This window comes from Cylas formicarius, unplaced genomic scaffold, assembly GCF_029955315.1.
Source record: "Cylas formicarius isolate icCylForm1 unplaced genomic scaffold, icCylForm1.1 PGA_scaffold_6__28_contigs__length_40554024, whole genome shotgun sequence".
Lineage (NCBI taxonomy): Eukaryota > Metazoa > Arthropoda > Insecta > Coleoptera > Brentidae > Cylas > Cylas formicarius.
This window is the reverse complement of record NW_026844347.1, coordinates 2,041,302-2,058,787: the sequence shown is the minus strand read 5'-3', so window position 1 is coordinate 2,058,787 and position 17,486 is coordinate 2,041,302. Positions and strand designations below refer to the sequence as shown.

At 32.4% G+C, this 17,486-nt stretch overlaps 1 protein-coding gene across 12 annotated transcripts in view; it reads left to right on the top strand.

Annotated features, from left to right (window-relative positions):
- LOC132702935 (muscle-specific protein 300 kDa) overlaps positions 1 to 17,486 on the top strand; it is a 171,410-nt gene that overhangs the window by 65,118 nt on the left and 88,806 nt on the right. For 6 of the 12 annotated variants that reach the window (XM_060671817.1, XM_060671813.1, XM_060671814.1 and 3 more), the window contains exons 2-8: positions 2,013 to 2,472; positions 6,971 to 7,032; positions 12,171 to 12,266; positions 12,331 to 12,507; positions 13,251 to 13,277; positions 13,566 to 14,600; positions 17,252 to 17,453. In XM_060671817.1, coding sequence (XP_060527800.1) covers positions 2,013 to 2,472; positions 6,971 to 7,032; positions 12,171 to 12,266; positions 12,331 to 12,507; positions 13,251 to 13,277; positions 13,566 to 14,600; positions 17,252 to 17,453 — 2,059 coding nt within the window. The remainder of the gene's footprint in view (positions 1 to 2,012; positions 2,473 to 6,970; positions 7,033 to 12,170; positions 12,267 to 12,330; positions 12,508 to 13,250; positions 13,278 to 13,565; positions 14,601 to 17,251; positions 17,454 to 17,486) is intronic. The other 6 variants (XM_060671815.1, XM_060671811.1, XM_060671821.1 and 3 more) reach the window with 2 other exon arrangements.

The following is a 17,486-nucleotide window of genomic DNA, read 5'->3' as shown; positions in this document are numbered from 1 at the left end:
GCAGTTCTTGTCACGTGAGCGTGCAGCCTAATTAATTTCTCCGCTGTGTCTGACAGAGTAGAACCAAAGAACCTGAACTATGCGATATTTACACAGTAAAAATGCGTTATCTGTCGGCTGTTCAGACAGTAAAAGTTTATCGTTTATCGCATGCAAAACGATAAAAATATTTACTTAATTCCGAAATGAGCGAGCACAGAAAACTTATTGTGAAATAAATCTTTCATTTAATTAGCATGTTCGTGTACGAAAACAAAATTATTTCGGTTACTTGCGATAATCCTACGGATAGCATTGTACTCTCTCAATTAAAGTCCTTACGTTCGCGATTTCGCTTCGACTAATTATTTTGGCATTAATTACTGCACTACACACAGAAAGCAATTTGAAAAAGCCTGTCGTTGACACAATAAAAAATTATTTTGGAAAATTGTGCGTCCATATTAAAATAAAAATTCACCTGATTAAATATTTATTTAATTCGTTGCCGTTCAAGGTTAGCGGTAGGTTAAATTTAAGTATTACGCCGAGCCGTTCGCGTGAAAACAAATTAGCAATAATTAAATAAACAAACACATAAATACTGCTGGATCCACCCAAAACGTGCAATTAATATTATCTGTAATAATAACACAAAATCTGAATTACTTTGACGTATGACAATAAAATTTTTCAAAAAAAAAATGCAAAGTTATAAAATACAATAGAAAATATCAACATGAAGTTAAAACCATCTAAGGTATCAATAATTTTTGTAGATCTCCCTCCGTTAGACAAACAAAATTGATTTTTTTAGCTTACATCATCGTTAAAAATTGAAATTCGAACAATTTTTGCAAAAACCGCAAGTAAACATTTAAAAGGTCTCCTGCCAATAACCATAAATCTGATGGATTCTAAAATAAAAAAAAGTGGAAAATGAATAATTCAAATTACCTCGTTATACACATAGTTATTTCAACGAAACAAAACGGAATTTGTATTTGGTATTTTTCTTTAAATTCCTAAACAACACAAGTTAAAATAACGAATCGGGATTACACCGACAGATATGAAGCAGTAATTTTTTACTTTCTCTTTCTGAGGGTCCGTTTAGTGCCTATTATATACGTCTGAAGGTCGTCAACGTTTTGATTTACACAGCGCTATAACTAACTAAACTTGGCCCGTTTGTGGACGACGCAATCATTTTCTTTACCGGAGGTTCATCAGCGTCTCAACACAGCCGTTGGGTATCCTATGAAATTTTGGATGTTATGGCATCAAATTATAAAATTCATGTGTTCAATATAGCTAAAGGAATATGGAATTGCGAGTTAATAAACTATTAATTTCTTTGTTAACTAAATTTTTGTGGTTGCTTGGTGGGAAGAATGTTTAAAATAATTCGCTATTTGTACAGCTGTTTTAAGTTGTTAACGGTCCTACTGTTCGGGATAAAATTACATAACATATCTTTTGCATGGATTTTTTGCCACTATCTGAAGCTTCCCATTTTCGAGATACATCTGCTACATATCCTGATCCCTGCAGTAAGCATGACATCCTTATTACGAAAATATTTGAATAAAAAAATACCTTTTCAATTGATACAGTTAAGATTAAAAACAGAAATACGAAGAAACTTACAGAAATATCTATTAAAAATATATTTTTTTAATAAAAAAAAAAGTAAAATCGAATTAATACCGGAAGGAATAATACATATCCCCACAATAAATGAGATCTATGACAAAATATGAAAATGTCGTATATAATAATTGCATACGCCGTTTTTGAAGTAATTTCTGTCGAAGTTTTACTGGTTCTGGACAGTTTCTGAAAAAATAGCCACAATTTGACAATTCCTTTTAAAAAGCAACAAGAAAACTATCATTTTGTATTGTGAATTGTGAATTCGGTATGATTTCGCACCCGCAATAATTAGGCTTAAAGACTCATCACTTCCTTAATTTCAATCCGTACGAATTCTAAACTAGAAGACTGCGCCTTCAACTAAGTGCCCTTTGTAGGAAACATTCACCAGCACCACCCAAGAAGGTGACCTCTCCACCGGTGCTCGTACTGTAAAATTCGAAAAAGTGACGGTTAGGAAGACGGTGCGCCAAATTACGTCGTCGAGTACTTCACATTCCATTAAAAAAGTGTTATCGACGAGTCGAACACCATCAGAGGAAAAAATTGACGATTCTGCCTATGTATCACAGTCCAACGGCAATTTTGCAACTTCCAAGACATCCAGTCAAACATCTTTAACCGGAAAGTTTTCTTCAGAAGAAAGTCTTCGCAGAACTCCATCCAAAGAACGATTAAGGGACGAGTGGGACAGTAACAGCAGTAGTAGCAAGGTTACTAGTTCCAGTTCCGAGTGGTACAATGAATATAGAACTCAAAGTATACAAAGTGGGTCGAGTAAATTGGAATACGTCAGAAGCAAATCTCAGTATGAAGAGCATATCGATAACATTCGAGGTAATGGTTATATATTTAGTATTCTAAAATAATTATTTTTGAATAAATATAACGAAATCGTCAAAGTTCTGGCCTTGTGAAAGTGTTTTCGATAATAAGTATGTAGTAATTTTTGTAATTTATATTTAATTTTTCATGCCTAATACTGCATATAAAAGTTTATAATACATAAACTCCCAAAATATAACTGAAATTTTAATATAAATTTACTAGTAAATTTGTATTGCCAATTACATAAATTTATTAATTTGCAATTTAAATAATTAATAAATCATAATTTCCCACTTTCCTATGTGGTGGTTTTATACCTTTAAGATTCATATTGTATACGTCACTGTTTTAAAATACTTGTGTCTACTTTATATTATTAAGTTTGGTGGGGAATATGGTGATAGCGTGACTAATACAATTCCTCAAAAAATAATCTACGAAAAAAATCAATATCGCTGCCTCTGTGTGAATACGGTTTAGCTCACTTTCATTATACATATTTGTGCCCAAACCTAATATTATACACGGATCAGGCATTGTCTAAAGCTTCAGGTATTATGGAGCACTTTGCTTTTATGGTATTATAATAGAGATTATAATATACAATATACGATGATTATTAGTAATTTTCAGACTATTTTCTTTGTTTGAAATGATAATTGGTGAGGTCCAATGCCACTCTTTTTCACTGTGCCCAAAATAATGAGAAACTATAAGAGATGAGTAAAATGGGTAAAATTTAGCCTAATTAAAAAAAAAGAATTTAGCTGATTAATAATAAACATTTTCGAACCGTTTTTTTAACCGTTACGTTGTTGAATTTGGAATAAAAAACTTTTTAGAATCTCATATCTCAACGAAACAAGCAATATATAAAATTTCTATACCCCATTTTCTTATACCGCTGATTATACAATAAGTCAAAAAATCATTGCTTACAGTACACCTCGAGTGTGGTTTTTCTTGTCAAAGAAACTTTCATCGGTTACTGTAATACTATTAACAAATCTTCTGGATTCCTCTTGTATGAATCGACTTGCTGAAGTTTCGCCAACCATCCAGTTGTGCTTAATTGAAACTGTTCTTGAGAAGTCAACAAGATTATTGGCGAAACGTCAGCAAGTTCGATTCATCAACAACGACGCAGGCAGTTGTAGGTAGGTAATATGTTATTATCATAATATTTGTTTGCGTCGAGATTAACCATTAATGTCAATAGGCAATAAGTTTCTATCGATAGTATACGGTAATCGCTTTAACCGGTAAATTTGACTCTCAGAATTTCGGAAACGATATGTTGAAATAAATGGCTCGATTGCAGGAACTTGAATTATTCGTTTATCCGATAGCTTTCAAAAGATATTTTCTAATTTTGGAGTTTCAGGGGAAACTTCGAACTTGACGGACACACTCGTAAACGGAAAGCTTAAGGCAGTTCTGAATAAATATGATAATTGCGGCTTTTTTCAATGGAGCCTTGGAGTGGATATATGCGATATTTTAAGGTACCGTTAGATAAAAATGTCTCCGAAATGGACACAAAATATTAAGCATCTATCGTTTGCAGCACGAAACCTTTTTTTTTCGAAAAGCTCAAGGCAATAGAACTAATATATAAATAAATAAAAGTTTTAAAGATCACTACATAATGCACATGTTCTATTAAAATGTCTGGGGAACTATTCAAAATGCTTAATTGGATTTGCCATAATAAATGAGCTCGCAAGGTTTTAAACTATAAGTGAAATATTTAAAGAACTCAATTAAATACTGTTATCAAAGCTTGGTTATGTCCATGGAAGGCTACATTATAAAAATATTCTCTATTTCAGGCTTTAAAAATCAAAATAATTTTGTAATTTAACACACGTCTTCATAGTAACTAGCAACCTCAGCGTACCAATATCCACGATTGAGCTAATAAAGTTGTTAGGTCGAGTGGACGGATGATCGGCTCAAACTATCATCAGTAGTCTCCGGAACTAGTTTAGTATATACAACGGACAGCGATGCACTTGTCGTTAATAAATGAAGACAAAGTTTTCATTCTGCTTTTTCCGAGGAACAGATCGCTTCTAACTGCGCAGTGTTTAGCGACATACGGCTCGTTTTTCTCTGATTCTGATATCGAATGAAAAAAAACCGGTAAATCCGTTATTCCGGCATCATAACCAAGATTTGCCATAAATTGTTTTATGTCTACTGCATTAATATTATACAGATAATTATCTAACGAGAAGAAGATCTTTACAATAATAAGTAAACAAACACTGCCCCCTAAATGATTTTCCTTCGTGATCGAGACATCCAGTCTTCAAGAAAATTCAGTACCGTCGATAGGAATCACATTTCTCAAGTCTCTCATTAATATATTTTTCGATGTCATCAAACGCAAAAACCTCTCCCATATTACTATTAAAACTTAATGGTTTTCCATAAACTGGCGGCCACGCGATAACCATACATAAAGGTTTAAATATAACATGTGATGTCACGTCTATAAACTTAACACGGCAAAAAAATTTTGTTGATGCAAAAAAGTCGACAATCGGTAGTTATATAATTGTTGATAAATGGTATAAATTAAAACCGAATACCTTGAAAATTGTAATGTAAATGCTTTCGTTCCACGACATTAAAATTTTAAAATAGGTTAACGTGTCTAGGTTTGTTGTGATTAATTGTAGTAATTGATACAGGTCTGGCACGTATTTTAGTGAACTGAAAATATTACTTCGCGTTAATTGTTATATCGTTCATAATTTATCCAGGGTTCTGTGGTATCTCAAAATTTTTTAAATTTTTGCTGTTAGCACAGCAAGAAAATTTTAAGATTCTTGATTAGAAATTGACCACTTGCGTAACTTTCGTTTTAAATTTTTTACTAAATTATACGGAATCGAGTTTTTAAGAATTAAAAACATTGTACGTAGGCGGCTCAAAGAGTTGTAAACCAATGTTACATTTACTTAATGTACTTATAATAATATTCATAAATAATAGTAATAAAATAAAATAAATGAAGGAAAAAGCAAAAAAAAAATACTCCATACACCATACTCGATTCAATAAAAAAAAACAGTTCCGTAGCTCAAATTTCGGTTATAGTCAATTACTCTGTACTATTCAGTGATAAACTACTTGCATAAGTGAAAAATATGGCGTTTGAATTAATCTAGTGATAACAGCTCAAATCTCTTATTTTCTAATTTTTAATTTTCAAAACAAATGTATTAAAACCGAAATATACAATATGACGTATTTTTACTTACACTTTAAATTTACTCCATTAACTTGGTCACAACATTCTGTGTAGCGCAAATAACTGAATATAAACAGTGAAATAAAATGATTCCATGAATTTCTGAGAAAAACAAAAAAAAAGCGTAGTTTTCTTTTACTCTTTCGAAGAATATCTTGTTTTTTGAGTAGAATGCATGGCCTTAACAGATCTGGAATATCTTCTTTTGTGTTCTGCTGTTTTTTGTTATATGAAACGCATTTTTCTATGAACTAAATAAATAAAGGGTTTTTCTCTATCTGAAGATATATAATATGTTTATTACATTTATCAAAATAAGCGATCTTATCATAGTTCCTAGGGACACATTTTGTTTATATATGTGAAAGCGCTTCAACGTTAGTTAAGTAATTTTTTTGATTTTTTTTCCTTATTAATGAAAAATATATTTTTAATTTATGCCTTCTACGCTTCATTCTGCTATGGCTCATTTTAACACAAAATGTTAAAATTATGAATAATTCAATATCAATGCTGGGCCAAACCCAAAAAAATACAAGAAGGGAATTTGGACAAAAAAATTGCACATTCTGGGTAAGATATTTGTTATCCCGTCTGACCTTAATCTTCGAACTTGACACCAATTATTTTCCTAATACCATTAAAGTAATAAAACTGTTTAAAGTTATTTTCCAACAAATGAATATTTAATTATTCACGTTACAATAGTAAAAGAAGGTTTTAAATTAAATCAAAACACTGCAAGGTCCTTTCAATAAATATTTTGCGTGTTTATATGAAACATTCCGTTTGAAGAACGTCGGAAAACAAGTTAAAGGCTTTTTATGAAAACACTGTTCGGGCGCCATTTGCGTGGGGTTTTGTGTCATACATCAAATATTGATTCCGCCAGTAAAACGTGGTTTGGTTTTTATATTACATAAATATTGTATAAGCTGTGGTGGTACAACTGCTTTTCTTTTCTTTTGGTGGTTGACACTACGTCTCCAGTGCTCTGTAGCTCGTTCTTTATAATAATATTTTTGTAATTTCATTAGTTAAGATTTCAGGAAAATTCTCGTAGGCCTCAATGTAGTGTAAACTTGGCAGCCATGTTTGTTTTGGTATATTTGAGTAAAGATGCTTGAGAGTGTTGATTTTACTGAATCCGTTGTGGGAGGGGAAAGGAAAATATGTAATGCATATTATTTTAACAAGAGTACTTTGCTTTGTCATGCAAAACTAAAGTGGAGGCTTTTGTTTCAGATGAACAGGAGAGGGTTCAAAAGAAGACTTTTGTTAACTGGATCAATTCCTATCTATCTAAGGTGAGTATCAATTTGTCGATTTTTCTTTATTCTGTAAGTACAGAGAAAAAAGGAAGCAATGACATTATATGACATTACATCTAAGGATTATTAGGATTTAGATAACTGTCTCAGCACTTCTCTGAAAATCTAAAATTCAAGTTGTCAAAATTTGACAAATTTCTTCATCGTTCATATTACATCAACATTACACCAATAATTCCGATATACCTCTTTATGTAGCACTAGCTTTTACCAACTCCATAAGGTAAAATATTACCGATTTTAATGTTTCTACTGTATTCTGGCTTGTTTTTTTTTAACTATTTAAATATGAGGGAGGCAGCTCTTCAAAAATTACTATTAAGTGGTCTAATTAGCCGTGTGACTCTGGCCTAGGTCTTTGTTGCTGTTATTGCCATTTTTCACTAAGTGGCGTGGTTACTTACTTAAATGGCTGCGTTGCTTTTAAGCAAGAGAAGTGTTGTAATGAAAAAGCCAATGAAAATCGGCAAAAATGTAAAGTAAATGTACTAAATCTTTTCTAACGAACAGAAAACAAATACATGCAACTTCTTTACGCAATATCATTTTGTTACATGGAAAAAATAAGAAATCTGCTGACAGTAAGGCGTTATGGAATCTCATATTTGTTTCGCTTTAGGGTGCTCATCCTAATCGGAATATCCTCTTATTTAGTCATATTTCTTCTCACCTTATTCCCGCCAAATTTCGTTGCTTGTTATTGATTTTAGTCCACCAAATCCGTAAAATGTCCCTTAAACTTCGACTAAGCCAGTATTTGTTCAACGTCTGGGTTCTAGGGATTTTGAGTTTTAGGAATTGGAAAAAAATGTAAAAAGGTTTTGCAAAAGTGTCCTATATTTTTTTTTCTTGATATTTCCAATATTTGTAAAATTATTTGTGGCAATGTGTAACATTCGCTTTTTCTCAAATTTTAATCTGGACTAGAGTAGAAAAACGCTTTGCCGGTTGTCAGCGTGGCCATGTACAAATAATTTACAGCACAGTTCGAAAAAGGATCATTTTCAGCTCTTCATAACGTTTTAATTGGGTTGATAATATACTTGTCGGGGTTTGGTGATAATGATTTAATTAAACTTACAGAAAAAAACACATTTATTAAAATTTCGATCCAAAGTTTACAAACTCTGTGACAAAAGGGCCAAAGATACTTTAGAATTTATTTTTAGTTTTTAAATCTGATTAAAACCAATCTGTTACGTGATAGAACTCCCGGGGACGAATTTTATTTACCTTATTTACCCTCTATGAAACGAAACCGAATAAAATCAAAATGCCTCATGACATTTTCAAAAGTCAAGTTACATTGATTGGATTCAACACGAAACAACGTTGTACGCTGAATAATGCCTAACTGCCTGTCGGAGCACGCGATGCTGTACCATGCTCCGCGTCTCGAACCAATCCGATGGATGGCTTTTCATTCATTACGTGGTTAAGTGGAACTTGTTAAAAATAGATTAAGAATCGTAAATAGTAAATTAAATAATAGTGAGATAGAAATAATTTCATATATACAAAACTTTCAGCCGTGTTTTGTTTCCAGCATCATTTTGCGTTAAGCAATAGCCTCTAAATTTGTCCATAAATTAAATAATAAATAATAAACCTTAATCTAAAAGCTACCATTTAATTTCGTAATGCCGCATAAATGAACATTAGGATTCTTGCCACATTTTGTGAAATTTGTGCTTTAGCGCTTCTATAAATAAAATATTTTCATTAGCAAATTATTATTATATTATCGTGTTCGTGTTTTGGTTAGTTGATGTTACTTGTCTAATTTTGTTAAACATATAAGAGAGAATAGAAACAAGTAACTCTCCTATGTCGTGCAAGGATATAACACCGACATGTGACTGTGTTTAACTACCCGATCTTGCCATAGGTTGTATATTAGTTGGTTAGTTGGTTAATTATGCATTGTTAAAAAATGTTTATATGAACTTATAGGAACTGAATGAAATTGTTTTTTAAGACTATTATTCACGGTAGGTGGCGGGTCATTAGTAGTTAAAGGAAAATTAAAAAACAGAATCATCAAAATTTAATATTTTACGTAGACAATATTCCTGTATCAAGTTTATTTGGCAAGAGCGAAGCGAGTGTTCAATAAACGAATGACATGAGTTTATCGAAAGTGTTGTATACAATACTTTTTCTATGACAGTTAGTTTTTGGGTACATTTTCGCAAAACAACACGAATACATTCACTGACATACCGTCAGAATTGACAAACGTCAAAATTCAAGGCGTGGGAAAAATCTCCGAACACATCCGATTGCTGGCAAACCCGTGCGGTAAAATCCCGGAAATGTCCGACGTGGCTCGGATCTGTGGGAAACGAAGCTGACGTGGTATACAGAAGGGAGTAGAAAAAATATTTTTAAGAATATGTTTAATAGGAAAAATAGTGTCACTTTTAATATAATATAAAAATTTTCCCTCCGCTATTGCTTTCTGACCAATTTTGTATAGTGTCATGATTTAGTTCATACAAAAATGACGTAGTATGCTTTGAGTCACAACAACAAAAAGATTAAAGATAACCCTTTTGTTGGCATAAAATTTAAAACACTAATGGCATTTCGTCAGACAATCACAATACACTAACATCTAAATCGACTAACTCCATTGTTAATTGCTCCTTACCATTCAGTATTAATTAAGACAGAAACTTTTATAATGGCAGTTTAAAAAATAGTTTCTACGAATATTTACTTTCATGTCGAAATCCTAATTACTTAGAAATTGAAACCATTGAAATAGGACCAGCATGTTTTTTTCTAGAGAAAATTGCTGCTATCTATGAACCCTAATATCACATTTATTAACCGTTCATTGAAGCTAGCTTTTGAACAAATAATGTATAATGCAATAAGTTACATAAACTCTACTTTAGTCAAAAGCAGTGGCGACTTCGTTGGATGAATTTTAAGGTATTCTGCAATTCTTGCAAAAAATTTAACCAAAAACGGAGAATTATTAATTGCCTCAATTATTTGTTAAAGTCAATCAATCAATCTATCCTTAAATTTCGAAGAATTTTTTCGGTGCTGGCTTAAAGTTGTATTTAATTCAGACAAAAAATATCCCGGGATTCTCGGAAGTTTTACTCTCATCATGTCCCCAGAGAGTCAATTCAATGGCGGAATACAATTAAAAATTCTCTTCACATTAATTAAATTAATTATTTGAAACATGGACCGTTTTAAATTTGATTGATGCTGTGGGGTATTTTCGAATAAGAAGAAGCGTTTATTTTAACATCAGGTGATATGCATTGTTGTTAAGAGTTTAATCTGTATTTTTGTTTCTTTTACATAGTTCTTCAATTTCTAAACAACAACAAGACTATGGACTATATTCGCGATAGAATACAGATAAATATTTATTAGAATCTTACAATTAAATATTTTTTGAAGGTGCCTGTTTTTTAACACTTTAAAATGTGGAGACCGTGGAACAAAGCAGATGTTCCCCTGCTAGAAAAAGATATAGAAAATAACGCAGAATTTGAACACAAAGCAAATAAAAAACGGATCCTTTTATCTTCGGATACTAAGCAAATTGTTTTGAATGTTTACAATTTTATAATAAATTCAGTAGGGGCAATAGGAACAGCAATGAAAATAAGTGACATGACCAAATTTCCGCAGTCAACTGTAAGAAAATTTGTTGCAAATGGGATAGTCAGGAGGAAAGTGAGAGAATGTGCTGGTATTCCTCGAGATTTTAAAGAGCAAAACGCAGATCTAATTATGTGTATACTCTACAACGCTTATAAAGTGAATAGTGGTTTAACCATAGAACTGCATAAAAAAGTAATGACAAACTTAAATATTAGTTGTGCCAACGAGTCGTTGGGTACTTTTTTGAAGAAAATGGATTTTCAGTTCTAAACAATTAATAAACGTCAAGTGCTAACGGAATCTCAAAGAATTTCGCAATGGAGGGTGGATTATTTAAATTAAATTGAATAATTTCGAGAGCAAAATATTCCCATAGTGTATTTGACGAAACGCAGTTTGGCACTCACGACAAAGTAAAAATAGGATGGTGTGATTACAGTAACAGTACTAGACGTACCGCCTTGACATTGAAAACGCATAGTAATTCTTCGTGCTGGTCCAAAAAGGTTAATTGGAAGATGTATTATTTTTGTCTGCCAAAAACGTCAAAGATTCAAGTGTGTATTACCATGAAAACATGATTGCGGAAATATTTGAGGACTACTTTGAAAATAAACTGTTGCCCAAACTATTGCCAAATACTGTTATTGTTTTAGAAAATTAAATTAGAAATTAGAAAAATTCCAAATACTTCTTCAAATATAGAAGAAATTAAAGAATTTCTTTACGAAAATGACTTATATTTTGAAGAGAGCTACACAAAAAAATAACTTTTGGAATTATTAAAAATAAATCGATTCGATAAATTAATGATGATACTAAGTAGAAATGTAATGAAATAGAACGTAATCAATTGTTACTTTAATATATTTTTTATGCAGATGTTTCAAGAATTGCTCGTCGAAAAAGATTGAAAAAATACTTATATCCCCCTTGTAGTAATTGTAGATAAATTCCTAAGACGGTCCTGGAATGATTACGAGTAACGGTCTGCTCGGAAGGGTGTTCTATAAGGGGTTGCGGTTTTAGAGTAATTAACAGTAGGCAAAGTTAATCACGGGGTTGGTTGTAAAAGCACTATATTTCTGGTCGAAGTATAACTGTTCAATAACACCAAACACAACCCCCCACTCTAACCCACTAAGGGTGGGGAGGACGCCCCTTTCAAATCTTAAATGGAAACCCGCAATTTTCATTGTAGATTCGGATTCTATGCCACAAAACGTTTGATTTTGTCCCAAGTTTTCGAGCAGTTTTTTATTCAATATTCCATGGATTTTTCTTTGTTTTTCGATCATTATATTATTCTCGAACTATTTCCTCTTTTCCATACTTTCTGAATTTTGACAAATTTTATATTCCTACTTCTTTTTCCATATCCATCGAAATAAGACTTAGTACCAGACGATATTCTCGCCATATGATGAATTCACTTCACGTTATATTATTTTTATTTAATTCCTTTATTTTTTATGTTGTAGCGAGTTCCACCGTTGAGGATAGATAATCTGATCGAAGACTTAAGAGATGGAACTAGGTTATTGGCATTACTGGAAGTGCTGTCAGGGGAAAGACTGGTATGTAACGATTCGACGAGTATACATTTCAAAACATAAAACAAGGACATTTATTTTTTTCCAGCCGGTTGAGAGAGGACGGGTCTTAAGACGACCGCATTTTCTTAGTAATGCAAATACAGCTCTGCAGTTTTTGGCGTCTAAACGGATTAAACTGGTCAATATCAACGCGAGCGATTTGGTAGATGGAAGACCGCCAGTAGTGCTGGGACTTATTTGGACCATTATTTTATACTTCCAGGTAAGTTAAGGCAGCTTATGTCTACAACTTGTTTTAAGGAGGCGGTATGCTGGTATACTAGTTTGGACGTAGAACATATCGGGCATGCATAATCAAATTTTACCCCGTTTTAAATAAATTAAAATTAAATACCAAATAAAATGAGAATTAAATTCTGCCCAATGATTAATCCAATCAGTATTGTCCACTGTAAGTAGACAAGTTTTATTTTCTTAAGGTGGTGAAAAAAGACCAAAATGGTTTAATTTAAACTAATCCAAACTCGAAGTTCTATATTTGAAGTTCGCTGCTGACATTCCTCTCTAATTGGCCGCCAAGCAATCATCAAACTGAGGTATAAAAATTTCTACTACTTCTGTATTAACGTTTGTATCACACAGAAAGCATTAAACAATAAAAGAAATCTAAACTTCAGTTTAAAATAACCTCTTAAAAACGAAAACGAACATCACAAACGAAAATGTTTAGCTTTATTCATTACTATCATAAAATGCATTCATACTGGTAACCTGGCAAGCAATGGCTCATCAGAGCCAATTCTCCAAGAAAAGTAATAACAAAAAATAAAAATCACATTAAATAACTTAATAATATATAACTATATAAACTGACCAAAAAATAAGTACGGGTAAGAATTGTTTATGTTCACGCTCCAGTATCCAAAGTCTAGCTATTAATTACTCAGCTCAATTAGTCAGTATCGCCAAGCACATTTATATTTTAAATTTTACAATTCCCCCAAGCTTCGTAAGGAATGGTACTTTTGTCTGGTAAGTCAAAGAAAACCACCCACTAGCTTTATCGAGTGCTTTAATTAAATATTCAATTCGAATTATTGCCGTATGAGTTCCGAAACTCCAGCTTATCCAACGCTTTACTAGGACAGTAGTTTCAAGTAGATGTTATGGAGATTATAAAAAAAATATGAATTTCACATTTCACATACTAATAAAATGAAAGACATAGTGTCTTTTGCGACACTTTTTACGGTAAATCATCTCTCTAGATTTCAGCACACATTTTGCGCACTCCAAATGAGTTTATTTTTTTTCGTACAGATTGAAGAAAACAGCAGAGCTCTCGAATATCTTGCACGCTGGGGTAGTGCCAGCAGTTTGGAGAGCGCCGGTACTACCTCATCAAAAGACAAATGGAAGCAGGGTGCCAGAAAAACTTTACTCAACTGGGTATCGAACGCTTTGCCGGACGATTCAGGGGTAGAAGTGAAAGATTTCGGAGCCAGCTGGAGGGACGGTATCGCGTTCCTCGCGCTCATAGACGCTATTAAGAAGAATCTCGTGAACATTGCGGCAATGAAAAAGGCTTCTAATAAAGCCAGACTCGAAACAGCGTTCGACGTTGCCGAAACCGAGCTGGGTATCCCGAAAATCCTCGATCCCGAAGACGTGGATGTGCCGAAACCCGACGAAAGATCGATTATGACGTACGTGGCTCAATTTTTGCACCGTTATCCTGAACCTAAAAGTACCGGTCCGGATGCAATCGCAGCTATTCAAGAACAATTCGGAGAATTGTTGTCTTGGTTGCTTCAGAAGACTCAACACTTGGAGCACCTCGAGCAAACCCATTCGCATCCACTCAGCTACGAGACTTATTTAGCAGTCAAATCAGAAACCGACAATAAAGAACTGACATATAACAAACTAAGAACTTTAATGGAATCACAAAGCGCCCTTTCCTTTTCGAGAGAGGGTTGGTCCGATATTACCAGATTATGGGAAAAATTAAGGTGGCAGCTATTTGTTTGGTTGTGGCATTTAGATTCCCGATTGCCAGGCGAATTTAAAGAAATCGGCGAGTGGGTGGCGAAGGCAGAGAGAATGATTTACTTTGATGAAATTCCTACTTTGATGAACGAAGAAACAGCCACTATTATAAGTAGAAAACTGGAAGAGCATAAAGCGTTTTTCGCCGACTTGCCAAATATTCAACAGAAATTTTCCCAATTATGCCAGACCCCTCTTGCCAGAGAAGTGCCTTCCGAACAGTTAAGTAATATGGCTGTTAGACTGAGTGGTATTCCGCCTAAGGCTGCCCAAAGGAGAGTCAGGCTTAAGTTCCTTGAACACAAGGTAATAATTCACATGAATATTTTGGTTTTATTGTATGTAGAGTGTGATCGCAACAAAATTAAAAGTATGGTTATACAGGGTGTTTTTTAATTGAATGTCAATAATTAAGAGAACAATTTTTGGGTTAACTCTAAAAAGAAATCAACACAAACCAACTAACCAAAAACACAAAATATCTGTAATACCACTTTACATATTTTAATTAAATTTGGCACATATGTATCAAGATGCATTATTTAGTGTACCACATTTTTTTTAATGCCCCAGTGGCAGTCGTACGGAATTTCACATGCTTATTTTGGCAGAAGTTGATGGTACGTTATTCTTACAATTATTTCTGAAGAATTTTAATTTCTTGGCTTTTTTCAACCCGATGTACGCTTGGTCATGAGAATATCGTTAATATCACAGCAGAAAATTATTATCATTATTATTTCTTAATTAAGTTATTGTCTGTTTGTTTTATTAAAATACTTCTAAAAATCTAAAAGTACGAATGGGAAGTATGTAAAGTTAAATAAATAAAATAAATTTAAATAAGAATCGTTTATTATTTATTTTGTTGTAAACTGACCAAAACTAGCTAAAACTGTAAAAATAATATTTTTTCTCTGAAAGACACAAGTAGGTAACTAAAAACGAAATATTTTATTTAGATAAATATTTTATTTTTCCCAATAAAGTTCTCGATTTAACCAGTGCAGTGGCGACCAAATTAACCAAAATATTATTTGTTCATAGAGAGTCAGTTGCGGATCCTTAATTTCCTTAAAAAAAAAAGATATTTACATTAATTGATGACCAGATTTGATCTCTTAACTTTTTTTAGTCCGTCGCAAGATTTTCACTTAAAAATAAAAACTAATTTCTCTGCATCCTGTCATATTAGCGATATTGTTATGACCATGCAGAGAATGCGTTTATTTTGATAAACGGAAAAAGTTAATCTGAATTATGCTTAGAATAGTAACTGAAGTTCAAAAATTCATATATAAGGGTGGTCCGTGGAAAAAAACTTTTTGTTTTTCTCATCATTTTTACGATGCTGTTAATACCTAGAAAAAATATATTTTTTAGAACTTATATAAGCATGCTATTAATTTTCTTGACTACTTGAACTAAAAACGTTAATGGAAATTTCATTGGACAATGTGTCGCATTTTCGATCGTTTTATGATGTATCTCCGTGATTAATAAAGACCCAAGGCAACTTTTTCATGAAATGAAAAGTGGCACAAATGTCATAGCTATTTTGAATTTTTAAATTTTTGAAAATGTTGCATTATTAGGCATTCTTTGCAGCTTGTGCAAGTTATATAATTTTTTTACTTTGGATCCAGTGGCGCAGTCTTTTAATAATTTCATTAGGTTTGTGTTTAACTTTTCTAAAATATATAACACATAAGAATTATTTCAAATAAAAGAAATTTATCTTTAAGGCCATGAAAAATGCAGACGAATTACATAATTTATTACAAAAAGTGGTGTGCATGTGCAATATTAAATGAGAATTGATAATGCACCCAATTTTTCATAATTGTCATATGTTGGCTTCATAGTTAACGAAAGAGAAGGCGAATAATTACGAATTGTCATGACTAAATTATATTAGGAAAACAGACCTTTTTTCCACGGGCTACTCATAAAAAAATAAAATTAAAGATATATGCTTTTTATTTCAAATAACTGGACTGCACAGTGTGTTTAAAAATGTCACATTTTCAAATCATCCTATATCCAAGATACCTATGAATTTTTTATCTGAACCACCTTTGATTTCACACGCTACTTTTATTCATATTGGAGATACGCAGTAAATGGGACACACTGTACATTTGTTGGACACAGAAGGAAATTTTTCATAAAACGAACGGTATCGCCAACAAAATTTCCATAGCTCACTTTAATTTTTGCTGTACCAGGAAATAATATAAAATAAAGTAAGTAATAATGAAAGATTTTTTGACATAAAGCAATCAGAGTTGCTAAGTTAATGATAATCATATGGTGATTGAAATTGAACATCCTGTATCTTATTTGATTGTCGAATTACATGTTTTATATCAAACTTTCAATCCAGGTTTATTGGAAAGACAAATACCAGTTATTAGGTGAAACAGTTAGCTTCCTGATGATTTACGATAAAAACTCGGGCTACTAAATTTAAATATATGATTTCATGTTTAAAACCTCTTAAAATATAATAAAGAAAACTCTAGGCTACTTCACTTTTTTGAAAATAGACTTTTGCACTAAAGCAAACACTGAGTAAATACAAGTGGGTCTTTTACATGTTAAAAACGATTTGTCAGAATTTTGTAAATGTTTGCCACAGAGTCGACAACCAAAACTAAATTAATCTTAACGATTAAATTGCAGTCGGAAACAAGCCATATCACATATCATTTAGATACTGCGGTGTGTTTTATAAATGTTGAGAAACGAAAAAACTATTTTGAAATAAATTTCAAAGACTTAAAGACCAGTTGAATGTGAAACTGTTAGGGTTTGGTCCGATCCGACGGATTTTTTTTTAATTCTAATTCCAAAAGTCAAACTTATCGACAGATAGACTCAATGCTTCTAGTTATAATAATTAGAACCTATATAACTGGTAAAGTTGAACATCTAGTACGTTCGTTTTATTTCAGTGTTGCCTTATTGCATTTTTGCAACTGACCGAAACCAAGCTGAAGCAATGGACCGCGAAGTATGGGCGTGTCGATAAAGTGGTCCAGTTGCTGGAACAATACAGAAATTTCGTTTCCAAAAATCACATATTCCAAGAATTTAATAAAGCGTTTCGTGATATGCAAGCGGTTATCGAAGAATATAAACGTGACGGGGATATAGGTAAGACATTAAATTTTTGTGATTTTTTATAAT